The sequence below is a fragment of the Mirounga leonina genome, unplaced genomic scaffold (genome assembly GCF_011800145.1).
Source record: "Mirounga leonina isolate KUSES-001 unplaced genomic scaffold, KU_Mleo_1.0 Mir_204, whole genome shotgun sequence".
NCBI classification, from domain to species: Eukaryota; Metazoa; Chordata; class Mammalia; order Carnivora; family Phocidae; genus Mirounga; species Mirounga leonina.
In genome coordinates, this window is record NW_023270513.1 from 10,625,667 (window position 1) to 10,643,296 (window position 17,630).

Below are 17,630 nucleotides of genomic sequence, written 5' to 3' on the forward strand. Positions count from 1 at the left end.
AAACTGAACACAACAATAAATTAAAAGAATCATTCACCACGATCAATGGGATTTATTCCTGGGTTGCAAGAGTGGTTTAATATTTGCAAATCAATCATCATGATACACGACATTACTAAAGGGAAGGATAAGAACCATATGATCATCACAATATATGCAGAAATAGTATTTAACAAAGTACAACATCCATTCATTATAAAAATGCTCAACAAAGTAGGTTCAGAGGGAACATACCTCAACATAATAATGGTGATATATGAAAAACCCACAGTTAATATCATCCTCAATGTGGAAAAGCTGAGAGCTTTTCCTCTAAGGTCAGGAATAAGACAGGGATGTCCACTCTCACTATGGTTATTTAACATAGTACTGGAAGTCCTAGCCCTAGCAATCAGACAACAAAAAGAAATTAAAGGCATACAAATCAGCAAGGAAGAAGTAAAACTTTCACTATTTGCAGATGACATGATATTATATATAGTAAACCCAAAAGATTCCACCAAAAAAAACTGTTAGAACTGATGAACAAATTCAGTAAAATTTCAGGATACAAAATCAGTGTACAGAAATCTGTTGCATTTCTCTACACCAATAATGAAGCAGCAGAAAGAAAAATTAAGAAAATGATCCCTTTTATAACTGCACCAAAACTATGATACTTGGTATAAACCTAACCAAAGAGTTGAAAGACTTGTCATCTGAAAACTATACATCACTGATGAAAGAAATTAAAGATGACACAAAGAAATGGAAAGATATTCCATGCTCATGTAACAGAAGAAGAACAAATATTGTTAAAAAGTCTATATTACTGAAAGCAATCTACACATTTAATGTAATCCCTATCAACATATCAACAGCATTTCTCACAGAACTAGAATAAACAACACTAAAATTTCTACTGGACCTCAAAAGACCTGGACAGGCAAAGCAATCCTGAAAAACAAAAGCAAAGCTGGAGGCATCACAGTTCTAGAATTCAAATTACATTACAAAGCTGTAGTGATGAAAACAGTATAGTACTGGTACAAAATTAGACACATAGATCAATGGAACAGAATAGAGAACCAGGAAATGAACCCACAATTATATGGTCAATTAATCTTCAACAAGGGAGGAAAGAATATCCAATGGGTAAAAGACAGTCTCTTCAAAAATGGTGTTGGGAAAACTGGACAACAACATGAAAAAGAATGAAACCAGACCATTTTCTTACACCATACACAAAAGTAAATTCAAAACAGATGAAAGACCTAAAGGAGAGACAGAAAGCCATTAACATCCTAGAGGAGAACACAGGCAGTAACCTCTTTGACATCAGCCATAGCAACTTCTTTCTGGCTATACCTCCTGAGGCAAGGGAAATAAAAGCAAAAATAAACTACTGGGACTTCATCAAAATTAGAAGCTTCTGGGGGGGGGGTGCCTGGGTGGCTCAGTCAGTTAAGCATCTGCCTTTGGCTCAGGTCATGATGCCAGGGTCCTGGGATTGGGCCCCACATTGGGCTCTCTGCTCAGCTGGGAGCCTGCTTCTCCCTCTCTCTCTGCTGCTCCTCCTGCTTGTGCACACTCTCTCTCTCAAATGAATAAATAAATACAATTAAAAAAATAAAAATGAAAAACTTTTGCACAGCAAAGGAAACAATAAAACTAAAAGGCAACCTATGGAATGGGATAAGATATTTGCAAATGACATATCTGATAAAGATTTGGTATCCAAAATATATAAAGAAGTTATAAAACTCAACACCCAAAAAAACAAACAATCCAATTTAAAACTGGACAGAAGACATGAATAAGTATTTTCCAAAGAAGACATACAAATGGCCAACAGACACATGAAAAGATGTTCAACATCTTTAACATGGAAATACAATTCAGAACTGCAATGAGATATTACCACACACCTGTCAGAATGGCTAAAATTAACCAGAGAGGAAACAACACATGTTTTGAGGATGTGGAGAAAGGGGAATCCTCTTACACTACTGGTGGGAATGCAAACTGATGCAGCCACTGTGGAAGAGTATGTAGGTTCCTCAAAAAGTTAAAAAATAGAACTACCCTATGACCCAGCAATTGCACTACTAGGTATTTACCCAAAGAATACCAAAATACTAATTTAAAAGGATACACACCCCCCCATGTTTCTAACAATATTATCTACAATAGCCAAATTATTGAAAAAGCCCAGATGTCCACTGAAAGATGAATGAATAAAGAAGATGTGGTATACATAAACAATGGAATATTACTCATGCAACGACATAAATGGAGCTAGAGAGTATTATGCTAAGCAAAATAAGTCAAAGACAAATACCATATGATTTCACTCATACATGGACCTGAAGGAACCAAACAAATGAGCACAGGGAAAAAAAGAGAAAGAGAGGCAAACCAAGAAACAGACTCTTAACTGTTCAGAACAAACTGATGGTTATCAGAGGAGAGTTTGGTGGGGGGATGGTTAGGTGATGGGGATTAAGGAGTGCAGTTGTGATGAGCACCAGGTGTTGTATGGAAGTGCTGAATTGCTATACTGTATACTGAAACTAATATAACAGTGTACATTAAGTAACTGGAATTTAAATAAAAACTTTAAAAAGTTACATATGGTAAAGCCCTATCCCCCAATGTATCTGTATTTGGAGACAGATCCTATAAGGAAGTCGTTAAAATTAAATGAAGTCATAAGTGTAGGCACTAAAGTACTAGAATTGGTATCCTTAAAAGAAGAGAAAGAGATAGCAGTGCTCACTCTCTCTTCCTGTCTGTGGATATACAATGAAAAACCCATGTAATGACACATCAAGAAGGCAGCCATCAGCAAGCTAGGAAGAGAGTCCTGACCAGATGCCCTGTTGGCACCTTGATCTTGGACTTTGAGCCTCCAAAACTGTGAGGAAATAAATGTTTATTGTATATATATGAAAAAGTGATCAACATCTCAAATCATCAGAGAAATGCAAATCAAAACTTCAATGAGTTATCACCTCTCACCTATCAGAATGGCTAAAATCAACAACACAGGAAACAACAGATGTTGGCAAGGATGTGGAGTAGAAGGAACCCTCCTGCACTGTTGTTGGGAATGCAAACTGATGCAGCCATTCTGAAAAGCAGCATGGAGGTTCCTCAAGAAGTTAAAAATAGAACTACCCTATTATTCAGCCATTGCACTACTAGGTATTTATCCAAAGAATACCAAAATATTAATTCAAAGGTATATATGCACCCTTACATTTATTGCAGCGCTATTTACAATAGCCAAATTATGAAAGGAGCCCAACTGTCCATTGATAGATGAATGAATAAAGAAAGTGTGGTATATATGTATAATGGAATATTCATCAGCCATAAAAAATGAAATCTGGCACTTACAATGACATGGATAGAGCTAGAGAGTATAAGGATACACAAAATAAGTCAGTCAGAGATAACCAAATACCATATAATTTCACTCATATGTGGGATGTAAGAAACAAAACAAATGAGCAAAGGAAAAAAGACAGAGAGAGAGACAAAACAGGAGACATTTAACTATGGAGAACAAACTGATGGTTACCAGAGGGTGGGAGGACGGGTGAAACAGGTGAAGGGGATTAAAGTACACTTATCATGATGAGCACTGAGTAATGCATAGAATTCTTGAATCACTATATTGTATACCAAAAACTAATGTAACACTGTATGTTAACTATACTGGAATTAAAACAAAACTTCATATAGAAAAAGACAGGAAAAAAAAAAGACAAGAGGAGAGAGGAGGTTGGGAAGATTGTGGAGTAGGAGAACCCTAAGCTCACCCTGTTCCATGTTTTCAGTAGATATCATCCACATCCAAGTCAATAAACAGGAGAGTGATCCAAAGACTGGAAGAACAAACTCCACAACTAAATATAGAGAAGAAGCTGCATCCAAAAGGTTAGGAATGTCATAAATGTGGAGGGAGACTCCTGCCTGGAGGAAGGTAGCTATGTGAGTGGAGATGGCAGAGAAATGGGGCCTTGCCCCAAGGAGCTCACATAGGGAAGACTAATCCCCATAATGTTTGGCCTTGAAAACCACAGGGGCTGAATTCCTATGTTTGTTTAACCACTGGGACCTGGAGCCTGGAGCTCTAAAAGTCAGTTGACTCCACACTGGGCAACTCTGGAGGGTGAGTGATACCTGGGTAGCCACACTTAAAGAGATAGCAGATTGCACCAGGAGGCAACAGGAAAACAGGTTTATACAACCCCGGGGGGCAAAAAGGAGACGTGTTCATACTGATTTTGGAGCATGTTGGGGGACTTCTCCAAAAATGAGGGAGCTGGCAGGTGGCATTTTCCTCCCCTGCTCCCTAGCATAAACAATGGGCCACGTGCAGGAGGCGGGACTGCACAGATACTTGCTACCTAACCCACTAGCAGTGCACCACGCCCACAAGTTCTCCTGAGGACTTACCCACTTCAAGCCTGCTGGCCTGGACCCTTGACTAAGGGCAAATTTTATTAACATTGCGGGGACTCACCCAGCCACCAGGTGCACAGCTGCCAAAGCACACCATGTTCAGCTGCCGAGCCCTGACATGTTGCCTGGGCACACTGAGCCACAGACATCGTGATGCACCCAGCTACCCTGGTGCATAGACCCAGCTGCTGTAGTACCTCAGGATTCCAACTTAAAACTAGTAGCCCAGCACAAATTTTGCTAACACCCCTGTTATGCCCCTAGTTCCCTGGAGGGCACACCCCCTCAGAGCTGGCCTGCCTGGGTCCCACTAATACCACAGAGAGCAGGCACAGCCCAGAAAAGGCAGAAAGTTAGTTCAGATGACTGTACTGAAAGGAAAAGTGACTCAGACACAACAGCAGGGCATAAACAACACACAAAGGATCCTCTCATGAAGGGCCAAGTTCTGGTGAACAGGGGACTCTGCACTGCAGGGCATTGCAGGGGCTCTTCTTCATAAAGTCACTACTTTCAAGAGCAAAAGACATAGGCAACTTTCCTAACACACAGAAACAGACACAGAGAGGTAGACAAAATGAGGAGAAAGAGAAATTTATCCCAAATGAAAGAACAGGCCCAGGCCATGGCCAGAGATTGAAGCGAAACAGATATAAGTAACATGCCTGATAGAGAATTTAAAGCAATCATCATAAGGATCCTCAATGGACTTGAGAAGAAAGTGAAAGACATGAATGAGAAACTTAACACAGAAATAAAGAAGAACATAGCAGAGATGAAGGGTACAATAAATGAAATGAGAAACACTCTTGATGGTAGTGTGATAAAGAGAAAATTTTTAAATCATCAAGACAAAAGATAGTAACATAGAAGGAAAAATGCCTAAGACTAGCAGGAGATTTTTCAACGGACGCTTTCCTAGCCAGAAGGGAGTGGAATAGGAAAAATCTGCAGCCAAGAATACTCTATTAGCAAGGCTATCATTCAGAAGAGGAGGTAGAATTTCCCTTTCAAGAACTAAAGGAGTTTCATAAGCATTAAACCAGCCCTACAAGAAATATTTAAGGGGACTCTGAGTAGAAGGGAGAGACCAAAAGTTACAATATAAAGGTAGGAAACATAAAAGCAGTAAACATGGATATTTCTGTGAAAAAATCAGGCAAGGAATTCACAAGATAAAAGGATATAAAATATAACAGCATATATTTAAAGCATGGGGAGGGGGGTAAAGAATGTGTCCAATCTTAAGGATTATCAGCTTAATATATACTTGTATATACAGAAGAGTATATACAAAGTATATACAAATGTACTGGTAACCATATATTAAAAACCTCTAATAAATATGCAAAGAATAAAGAGAAATATATCACTTAAAAAATCAGCAAGACATGAAAGAGAGAAAGACAAGAAAGGATCAGAGAAAATCTTCAGAAACAACCATAAAACAAGTAATAAAATAGCACTAAATACATATCTACAAGTACTTTGAATGTAAATGGACTAAATGCTAAAATCAAAACACACAGGGTGACAGAATGGATTAAAAAAAAAAAAAACAAGATCCATCTACAGTTGTAAGCAGCTTACAATGAGATTCATTTTATTTATTTATTTATTTATTTATTTATTTATTTATTTATTGTTATTTCATATTTTATTTATTTTTTTAAAGATTTTACTTATTTATTTGAGACAGAGAGAATGAGAGACAGAGAGCATGAGAGGGAGGAGGGTCAGAGGGAGAAGCAGACTCCCTGCCGAGCAGGGAGCCCGATGCGGGACTCGATCCTGGGACTCCAGGATCATGACCTGAGCCGAAGGCAGTTGCTTAACCAACTGAACCACCCAGGTGCCCTCGTATTTTATTGGACTGATGCACATTTCACCATTTTTGAGATGTGAAGCTAACACAGGACTAAGAATGTAGAATGGGAAAGGGGGAGAAGCCATCCACAAATTTGACTAAACTAGAAAGGCACATAATTCTTTGGGTTAGAATTAAGGGAAATACCTGTTCAGAGCTGAAGGGAGGTCCTTGGTTTCTATCAAAAAATCTCCTAAAGGCTCTATTAATACAAGGGTCAACTTATGGAAAAACACCCGAATTGCACAAAACCCCATTAGGCGGAAGAAATGGGCAGGATAGAGGGACGTGGGCTTTGGGGGCAGCCAGTCTGCAGCAGGGACAGAGGGCTGGGCTGGAGACCATGGCTTGGGCCCAGGACCTGGAGGTAGGAGCAGGCTGGGAAGAAGTCTAGAGGTAGAGGTTAGTGCATTCACCCAAAGCCAGGGCTTCCCAGATGGTCTCTAGGATGCGGATGCTTTCCTCAGACAAAGGAGATTCATTTTAGACCTAAAGGTACATGCAAATTGAAATTAAAGGGATGGAGAAACATCTATCACACAAATGTATGTCAAAAGAAGGCCAAAGTAGCGATACTTATAAGGACAAACTAGTTTTAAAACAAAGACTGTAAGAAGAGACAAAAGATACTACACAATAAGGAATTCAACAAGAATATAAAACAATTGTAAATATTTATACACCTAACATAGGAACACCCAAATACATATAACAATTAATAACAAACATAAAGGAACTAATTGATAATAATACAACAATAGTAGGGGACTTTAACAGCACATTTACGTGAATGGACAGATCACCTAAACAAAAAATCAATGAGGAAATAATGGCTTTGAATGACATACTGAAACAGATGGATTTAACACATATATTCAGAACATTCTATCCTAAGACAGCAGAATATACATTCTTTTCAGGTGCACATGGAACTGTCTCCAAAACAGATCATGCATTAGGCCACAAAAGAAGCCTCAACAAATTCAAGAAGATCAAAGTCATACCATGCAACTTTTCTAACCACAATGCTATGAAACTAGAAGTCAACCACAAGAAAAAATGAGGAAAGGCCACAAATATATGGAGGTTAAATAACATGCTATTAAACAATGAATGGTCAACTAGGAAATAAGAAATAAAAAATACATGGAAACAAATGAAAATGAAAACAGAATGGTCCAAAACCTTTGGGATGCAGCAAAAGTGGTCCTAAGAGGGAAGTTTATAATAATATATGCCTACCTAAAGGTGAAAGAAAAATCTTAAATAAACAACCTAACCTTATACCTAAAGGAGCTAGAAAAAGAAAAAGAAAACCTATAGCCAGCAGAAAGAAAGAAATAATAAAGACTAGAGGAAAAATAAATGATACAGAAACTAAAACAATAATAGAACAGATCAATGAAACCAGGAGCTGGTTGTTTGGGAAAAAAAAGATCAATAAAATTGATAAATCTCTAGTCAGAAGTACGATGAAAAAAAGAGAAAGGACTCAGATAAGTAAAATCACAGAGAGGGGAAATAACACCCACTATCACAGAAATACAAACAACCGTAAGAGAACATTATGAAAAACTATATATACCAACAAACTGGACAACCCTGGAAGAAATGGATACATGCCTAGAAACATATAAACTACCACAAGTGAAACAGGAAGATACAGAAAATCTGGAGATACTGAAACCAGCAAAGGAATTGATTCAGTAATCAAAAACTCCCAACAAACAAAAGTCTAGAGCCAGATGGCTTCACAGGGGAATTCTACCAAACAGTTAAAGAAGAGTAAACACTCATTCTCTTCCAACTACTCCAAAAAATAGAAAAGGAGGAAAACTTCCAACTTCATTCTATGAGGCCAGCTTTACCGTGATACCAAAACTAGATAAAGACACCACTAAAAAATAGAACTACAAGCCAATATAATACCTTTGATGAACATGGATGCAAAAATCCTCAATAAAATAGTAGCAAAATGAATCCAACAATAAATTAGAAGAATCATTCACCAGCATCAGGTGGGTTTTATTTATGGATTGCAAAAGTAGTTAGTTCAACATTCACAAATCAATCAATGTGATACATGACATCAGTAAGAGAAAAGATAAGAACCATATGATTATTTCCATACACACAGAAAAAACATTTGACAAAGTACAACATCTATTCATTATAAAAGCCCTCAACAAAGCAGGTTTTGAGGGAACATACCTCAACATCATAAAGGCCATATATGAAAAATCCACAGCTAACATCATCCTTAATATGGTGAAACTGAGAACTTTTTCCCTAAGGTCAGGAACAAGACAAGGATTGTCCACTCTCACCACTTTTATTCAACATAGTGGAAGTCCCAGACAAAGCAATCAGAAAACAAAATGAAATAAAATTCATCCAAATAGGGAAGGAAGAAATAAAACTTTCACTATTTGCTGATGACATGATACTGTATAGAGAAAACCTGAAAGACTCCACACACATACACAAAACTGCTATAACTGATAAATTTAGTAAAGTCACAGGATAAAAACATCAAAGTACAGAAATTTGCTTCATTTCTATATAAGAAAATAATCCCATTTATAATTACACCAAAAATAATAAGATACCTAGGAATAAACCTAACCAAAGAGGTGAAAGACCTGGACTCTGAAAACTACAAAACACTGATGAAAGTAATTGAAGATGACACAAAGAAATGGAAAGACATTCCATGCTCATGGATTGGAAGAACAAATATTGTCAAATGTCTATAGTACCCAAAGCAATCTACACATTTAATGCAACCCTGATCAAAATGCCAACAGCCTTTTTTACAGAACTAGAACAATCCTAAAATTTGTATGGAACCATAAAGACCCCAAATAGCCAAAGCAATCTTGAAAAAGAAAAGCAAAACTGGAGGCATCAGTTTTAGACTTCAACTACATTACAAAGCTGTAGTGTTGAAAACAGTATGGTACTGGCACAAAAATTGAAACACAGATCATTGGAACAGAATAGAAACCAAGAAATGAACCCACAACTATATGGTCAATTAATCTTTAATAAAGTAGGAAGAAATATCCAATGGGGAAAAGACAGTTTCTTCAACAACTGGTGTTGGGAAAACTGGATAGCAACATGCAAAAGACAGAAAGTGGACCACTTTCTTAAAACATATATAAAAACAAATTCAAAATGGATTAAAGACCTAAATGTGAGACCTGAAACCATAAAAGTCCTAGAAGAGAACACAGGCAGTAACCTTTTTGACATTGGTTGTAGCAACTTCTTACTGCATATATCTCCAGAGTCAAGGGAAACAAAAGCAAAAAGAAATTATTGGGACTACATCAATAAAAAGCTTCTGCACAGTGAAGGACATAATCAAGAAAACTACATGGCAACCTCCTGAATGGGTGAAGGTATTTGGGTGATCCATTTGTGATAATATGTTCAGAGCTGGGAAGACATTTGCAAGTGATATCTGATAAAGGGTTAGTATCCAAAATATATAAGAACTTACAAAACTCAACACCCCAAAACAAATAATCTAATTAAAAATGGGCAGAAGACATGAACAGACATTTCTTCAAGGAAGACATCAAGGCATCCAGATGGCAAACAGACACATGAAAAGATGTTCATCATCACTTACTGTGAGAGAAATGCAAATCAAAACTATAATGAGATACCACATCACACCTGTCAGAATGTCTAAAATCACCAACACAAGAAACACAGGTGTTGGCGAAGTTGTGGAGAAAATGGAACCCTCTTGTACTGCTGATGGGAATGCAATCTGGTATAGTCACTGTGCAAAACATTATGGTTCCTCAAAAAGGTACAAATAGAACTACCTTATGACCCAGAAATCACACTACTGTGTATTTACCCAAAGAATACAAAAACATGGGCGCCTGGGTGGCTCGGTTGGTTAAGCGACTGCCTTCGGCTCAGGTCATGATCCTGGAGTCCCAGGATCGAGTCCCACATCGGGCTCCCTGCTCAGCAGGGGGTCTGCTTCTCCCTCTGACCCTCTTCCCTCTCGTGCTCTCTGTCTCTCATTCTCTCTCTCTCAAATAAATAAATAAAATCTTTAAAAAAAAAAAGAATACAAAAACATTATTACAAAGGCATACATGCACCCCTGTGTTTATAGCAGCATTATCAGCAATAGCCAAGATATGGAAGGAGCCCAAGTATCCACTGAATAATGAATGGATAAAGAAGATGCGGTACATGTACACACACACACAGAGACACACAAAGACACATACACACAGTGGAATATTATTCAGCCATAAAAAATAATGAAATCTTGCCATTTGCAATGACATGGATGGAGCTAGAGAGTAATACACTAAGTGAAATATGTCAGTCAGAGAAAGACAAATACCATAGGACTTCACTCATATGTTGAATTTAAGAAACAAAACAAATGAGCAAAGAGAAGAAAAGAGAGAGAGACAAATCAAGAAACAGACTCTTAATTATAGAGAACAAACTGATGGTTACCAGAGGGGAGGCGGGTGGGGGGATGGGTTAAATAGGTGATGAGGATTAAGGAGTGCACTTGTCATGACAAGTACCAGGTGATGTATGTAACTGTTAAATCACATATTGTATATCTGAAACTAATATAACAGTGTATGGTAACTAACTGGATTTAAAATACGTTTTAAGAAAGGACAGCATCCAATGTGGCTGTGGGCATGACACCACATGTCTATGTCCTGTTTCTTCCATCCTCCATCGGCACCCTGCACCAGCACCCCTCATCCTTCCCAGGTCTCATGCACAGTGCTCCTGAGGGAGGAAATGCAGAGCATTGGAAATGTCTGATGCACATGGTCCTGTGGTGGTCTTTTTGTACACTCACCTTGTTTTATAGAAATAAATATTACTGGCCAAGTTCTCTTTCTTTGAAAAAAAAAAAAAAAAAGACAAGAGATAACAGTTGTTCGCAAGGATGTGGAGAAAAGGGAAAATTAGTATAGCCATTATGGAAATATTTATGGGGGTTCCTCAAAAAATTAAAAATACAACTATCATTTGATCTAGTAACCCCACTTCAGAAAATATATCCAAAGGAATGGAAATCAGGATCTTCAAGAGATATTTGTACTCCCATGTTCACAGTAGCATTATTCACAATAGCCAAGATATGGAAATAATCTATATGCCTTTCTACAGATGAATGTAAAAAAATGTAATACACACACATACACACACACACTTACACCCCACAGTGGAATATTACTGAGACTTTAAAAAGAAGGAAATTTATCCATTTGTGATAATATGTTCAGAGCTGGGAAGACATTATGCTAAGCAAAATGAGGAAGACAGGGCAAGAGAAATACTGCATGTCACTTATATATATAATTGTAAACAGTCATACTCATAGAAACAGAGAGTAGGATGGTGGTTGCTAGGGGCTGGAGGAAGAGGAATTGGGGAGACACTGGTCAAAGGGTATAAAGATTCAGTTATTCAGAATGAGTAAATTCTGGGTATCTAAGGTACAGCACGGTGATTATAGATAACAATACTGTACTGTACTGTTGAAATTTGCTAAAAGGAGAGATCTTAACTTTTAACACACACAGGGTAACTATGTAGAGTGATGGATATGTTATAATTAGTTTAATTGTGGTGACCATTTCACAATGTATATATATATCAAGACATCAAGTTGCACATTTTAAATATATACAATATTTTATATGTCAGTGATATCTCAATAAAGTTGTTAAAAATAAATATCTGCTTTTAAGCCACCCAGTCTGTGATATCATATTGTAACAGCCCAAGCTGACTAATATAGTAGGCTAGAGACTACGGTGATAGCAATAGAAACTGTAGACAAAAGGTTTAAGTTGTATTAGAGTTTTAGAATTCACAAAACTTAGCAACTGACTAGATATGAGGGGTAAAAGAAGTGTCTAAGTACACTGCAAGATTTTAAGTTGGGTGACTAGGAAGATGGTGGTGGCATTAACTAAAATAGTGAGTGCAGAAATAGAAGTAAGCTTGAGACAGAAAAGATGGATAATAAGCACCCAAGGAAATTATCTTAGGAAGCACTTGGAAATGAGATGGGTAGAATAAAGAGATGTTAGGGCTAGATATGTGAATTTGGAGAGTCATCAGCATAAAGATGAGTGATATATTTATTAGATTATTTGTAGACGACCAAAAGAAAAAAAAAAAAAGCCTAAAACAAATCAAGAAACCTGTCGGAAACTCTGCAAATAGGAGGTAAGTACAGCCAAAGAAAAGAAACAGAAAATATAGAAATGTGAGAAAAACAGAGATGTAGGATAATCAGGAAAGAAGCCTGGCAGTAGAGTTCCTAGAGGGGGTATTTAATAGTATGTAAAGATAGAGAAAATCAAGGAGATAGGGACTAAGGAAAGAACACTGGTTGGTTACTAAAGAGAACAAGTGATTCTGGGGAGAACAGTTTTGGAGAATGGTGGGGTCAGAAGCCAGACAATAAAGGATAAAGGGAGTTTTAGATGGAAAGAAAATAAAAGTAAGAAATATAAGCTATTCTTTCTAATTGCTTGACAGTGAAGGGGAGGGGAAAAAAGAGAAGAAAGTGGCATGAGTCAGCAACGTGCAGCATGATCAGAGAAGAGAATAAAGATACAAATTAGGAAAAATAAAGGTACTAATATTTTAAAGTAATCAAATGTTTCAATATTTTTCATATAACCAATTAAAATATATCTTTAGAAAGTCCATTTTTAAGTCATTTGATAGTTCAACAACAATGGATATGCTACTTAATCTTTCATTAAAATTTATAAAAAATAAAAACATATTTCACATATTAAACTGTATTAATAACAAAGGAAAAAAAAACATTCCAAAATCACCTTTAGGTAGGTCTTATATTTTTAAGGGCTATCTCAATTTTAAAAAAGGGTTTGGTTTGAAATCTCTTTTCCTCCCTATTCATTTCATATTTTATTTTATTTTTTATTTTATTTTTTTTTAAATTTTATTTATTTGCGAGAGAGAGAATGAGAGACAGAGAGCATGAGAGGGAGGAGGGTCAGAGGGAGAAGCAGACTCCCTGCCGAGCAGGGAGCCCGATGCGGGACTCAATCCCGGGACTCCAGGATCATGACCTGAGCCGAAGGCAGTCGCTTAACCAACTGAGCCACCCAGGCGCCCTCATATTTTATTTTAAAAGACCTAAAATATGTTTTGAAATAGTTATTGGAATATGCTAATGGCCTGTTCCTGATTGTGGATATGGAATCCTATCTTACTCAAATTTATTTGACAACATCAAAATTGTCATTAACTATAATTAAGCTAATTTTTACTACGTAAATATATCAGCTTTTAAATGATTCATCTGCCATCATAAGAGAACAAAGAATAAATGCCCAGTCCATATTTATTTCCTACCTTGTTTAATTGGTAAAACTCTATTCCGAAATGATTTGGCTTTCCCTGGGTCATGGCTATTTCCACTTCGGCTATATCCACTGAAGCTCGATGAAGAAAATGGCCCATCCAGTTCATCATCAAGTAAATATAATGAAAGGCCTTCAGCAGCATCTGAAACTTATATTTAAAAAGACTGTAATATTAACATAATTATCATGTTTTCAGAAAAATTAAACAGGCTGTATTTTAAAACTATATCTCACTCAGTTATTGTACTCCAACATCAAAAATACAAGTTGTTTGAAGAGGGAAATATGAATGTATTAAGAACAAATGTTTCATCACATCATTAAGTTTTTAAGCACAGAATGTCAGAAAAACTTGTCCAAGAAAACCACCTCCCCAGATAACGAATCCTCAATTTTTGTGTTTGCAAATATGTTGTAAATGAGTGCTCTATTACAGAGTTAAAAATTATAGTTACAGAATTTTAAAAATAAGACACTTTATTTTTTTTAATTTTATTATTTTTAAATTATTTTTTAAATTTTATTTATTTGTCGGAGAGAGCACAAACAGGGGGAGCAGCAGGCAGAGGGAGAAACAGGCTCCCCACCGAGCAAGAAGCCAGATATGGGACTCGATCCCAGCACCCCGGGGTCATGACCCGAGCCAAAGGCAGACGTTTAACTGACAGAGCCACCCAGGAGTCCCAAAACTAAGAGACTTTATAATTCATCTAGTCTCAACACTTTCATTTTAAAAATGAAGAAACTGAATTCTATGGCCTAATGTCTTACCCAGGGCCACACAGTTAGAAGAATTGGGAATAAAATACAACTTTTCTACATCCAAATCCATTGCTCTTTGTACTATAAATCATGCTGCCTCTTCTACCTCTTTAATATCAGTATTAAACTGAAATATAGAACACTAAAAACAAAAGACATTTACCGGGAGACGAGAAAGGAGAGCTAGTCCTTGCATAAGACACTGAGGTATTCTGGTCAATTTTAGGCTGCAACTTCATTTGTTTCTGCTTCCCTTTGGGACTACAATTTAAAATATATAACAATGAACATTTTTTTTCTATTAGCAACATATTATGATAGACAGTATGATACAAAATGCTTATGTTGACCAAAGAAATGCCTTATAATTTAAGTGAAATGCTTCAAATTGGTAATATGACAAAGTTAAATTTCAATCATTAAAACTAAAAAAAAAATAGTTTTTGGCATAATAAAATCCATATAAACAAAGCTTTGGGTTACCAACTCCATCTTTACACAAGTACAAGAGTTCTTTAAAAATCTTTTTGATCTTTGGATCTTCTAAAACTATTCAATAAACTTTAAGAAATGAGGTAATATACATAAAATGCCTTAAAACATAAAATTCTACATCAGTGTAACATACCTAGGAGCTCTGCTACTAGATAATGAACTGCTGCTGCTTCTTAGACGTTTTCTGTATCGTGGCCTTCTCCTCTTCTGACTCTGCATTCCTGACTTATATTCAGAGATGATATTTTTAATATGATTTTCAAATAAGGCAGATAATCGCAGTGTCATGCTATAGATCTGAAAAGGTAAAAAACAACTACTTTAATTATATGAAAATAAAAAGTATAAACATGCCTGGACTAGTATCAGCATTATCCTTTCAGACAAAATATAAGTGCAATTTCATACACTTGAAAAACTCTTCCTAAATAATTAAAATAAGATATCATTTTATCCTAGAAATTAACAAAGATTTTTAAAAGATCATATCCAATGTTGGGAAGGGTAGGAAAAAGTTTCTTATATATTGCTAGTGAGTATTTTAACCGGAACAAGATTCTAAAACAACAATTTGCATTATGTACCAAAAATATTAAAAATATATCTATCCTTTCAGTAATAATTTTGCTTCTGGGAATTTATTGTAAGTATATATCAGAGAATTGCACACACAAAATAATTATGTTCAAAGATGTTAAAGATGAAGGCCACAACATTATTCATGTAATATTAAAAATTAGAAACCACCTAAATCTCAAGCACCAGGGCACTGGTCAAATAACATAAAACAACCATACAATAGAATACTATGGAGACATTAAAACTGTTTTCAAAGAGTCATAACAACATGGGAAAATGTTCATAATATATAAGCTGAAAAAAGGCTTCAAAATATGAAACTTACAGTTTCAAATAGTATGTAAACATATGTAAATGTATATGTAGGAAGTAAACCAAAAGTGAAAAAATTATGCCTGCAGAAATTAGGGAAAATTCATCTTATATGAAGTGAAAGTGGGCAAGTATATATTTAGTGCACAACTGATTTAAAAGTTAATCAGATACCAGTGATTACAAAAACCAAAAAATATTATTACTAATTTTTTGTTCTTAAGATATTTAAGTTCTGACAAAACAAGGAAAATATCAAATATCAGTAACCATGTCATAACTGTAATATATACTTTTTTAGTAGTTTTAAAACTGATGAAAGAAAACTACCTGATATACATATATATGTAAATGCTTAAGTAATTAATCCACCTAATATTGTTTTTTTCATACCCTTGACTTTTTATTAGAGGTATAAGCTTTGGAGTTGCTGAATATTTGGCGAACATCCTTATAAAATTCCAGAGGACTACTGTAATTTCCTGCTTCCAAAGTTTCTTTCACAGTGCTGAAGTCCATAGGAGTGTCTATAACATTTGGATAATCCTACAAAGAAGAATGTGTTATTAAATACACAGGCTGGGTAACAATACTACATAATACAATGGTACTGAGATTTGCATCACCAATCCACCATGAAATAAACACACTGCTTTTCAATCTGCCAACTATCTACCCCAATCAAAACCATTCATTTAAACAGAGTTCCTTTGGTAACTCAGGAAAACAGCAGGGGTCTTTGGGAGAGTCAGCCTTCACCCTGAAATTGATAACCATATGATTCTCTCAAAAGACAAAATAGAAAATGCACAGCCACTGGCTTTATCCCTACAGAATACATAATTCCATTTTTTGCTTAAAGGCTGAAGCAGCCTCCAATTCCCTGGCAAAGTGCTCAATGAAGGTAGAAGATGGGATTATTCACATATAATTAAATAGTTCCATGACACAAATTAGCTACATATTTCCAAGATATTCCCAGCTAGGAGGGCATTCTACCTAAAACATCATTAGTTGAAGGTCAAAGTCAAACTGGCCATGTCTGTGCCTAGCATCTATAGTTTTGCTTTTTAATGAATATGACACTTGTGCTTCATTGGAAGTCTGTAGTCTCATAAATTTTGAATTAGTTTGATTTTGATTAGGGAAGAGAGAAGATTCTCTCTATTTTAACCTAGATCTGTCAAGTCTAGTTAAGATATGCCTACATTTATCATATGGAATGAAATCTAAAATTTATACTTACATATACCATAACCATCAATAAATAACCATTTTGGAATGAAAACCATAGTATTAGATCCCACATCCCATTTAAAATCATTCAGTAACAATCAGCACATTTCTTTCAAAGAAGCCAAAGAGCCAGAAGAATGGGCAGAGGGAAAGTATTATAAAAAAAGAGAAAATATTTTTCCAAGTGTAAGAGACCATGATTGCTCTTAATCTATCTTTAAAAATCTTTTTCGTCTTAAATCATAACAACCAAAAGTATATTCCAACATAGCATAGCTTATGAAGCAAAGATTTTCATAGAGGAAATATGTTGGAACTTGTATAATGTGACCAAAACTCAAAAGATCCAGTAAGGTTGCTGAATGAAGTCCCAGTGGGTACAATCAGCTGCAATACAGACATACTGTGCAATTAATGTTTTCTACTCCCCTTCAGTAACTTTAGATCTATAGAAACAAATAAACATATATGCAGATGCCACAAAGAACACACCTGGAAACACGTGT

The 17,630-nt window shown here is 35.9% G+C and overlaps 1 protein-coding gene across 2 annotated transcripts in view; it reads right to left on the reverse strand.

Moving 5' to 3' along the window:
* Positions 1-17,630, reverse strand: part of BRWD3 (bromodomain and WD repeat domain containing 3) — a 190,730-nt gene that overhangs the window by 10,395 nt on the left and 162,705 nt on the right. For both annotated transcript variants that reach the window (XM_035028801.1, XM_035028800.1), the window contains 4 exons: positions 16,282-16,434; positions 15,131-15,294; positions 14,666-14,763; positions 13,730-13,888 (listed from right to left, as the gene is read on the reverse strand). In XM_035028801.1, the coding sequence (XP_034884692.1) occupies positions 13,730-13,888; positions 14,666-14,763; positions 15,131-15,294; positions 16,282-16,434 (574 nt within the window). The remainder of the gene's footprint in view (positions 1-13,729; positions 13,889-14,665; positions 14,764-15,130; positions 15,295-16,281; positions 16,435-17,630) is intronic.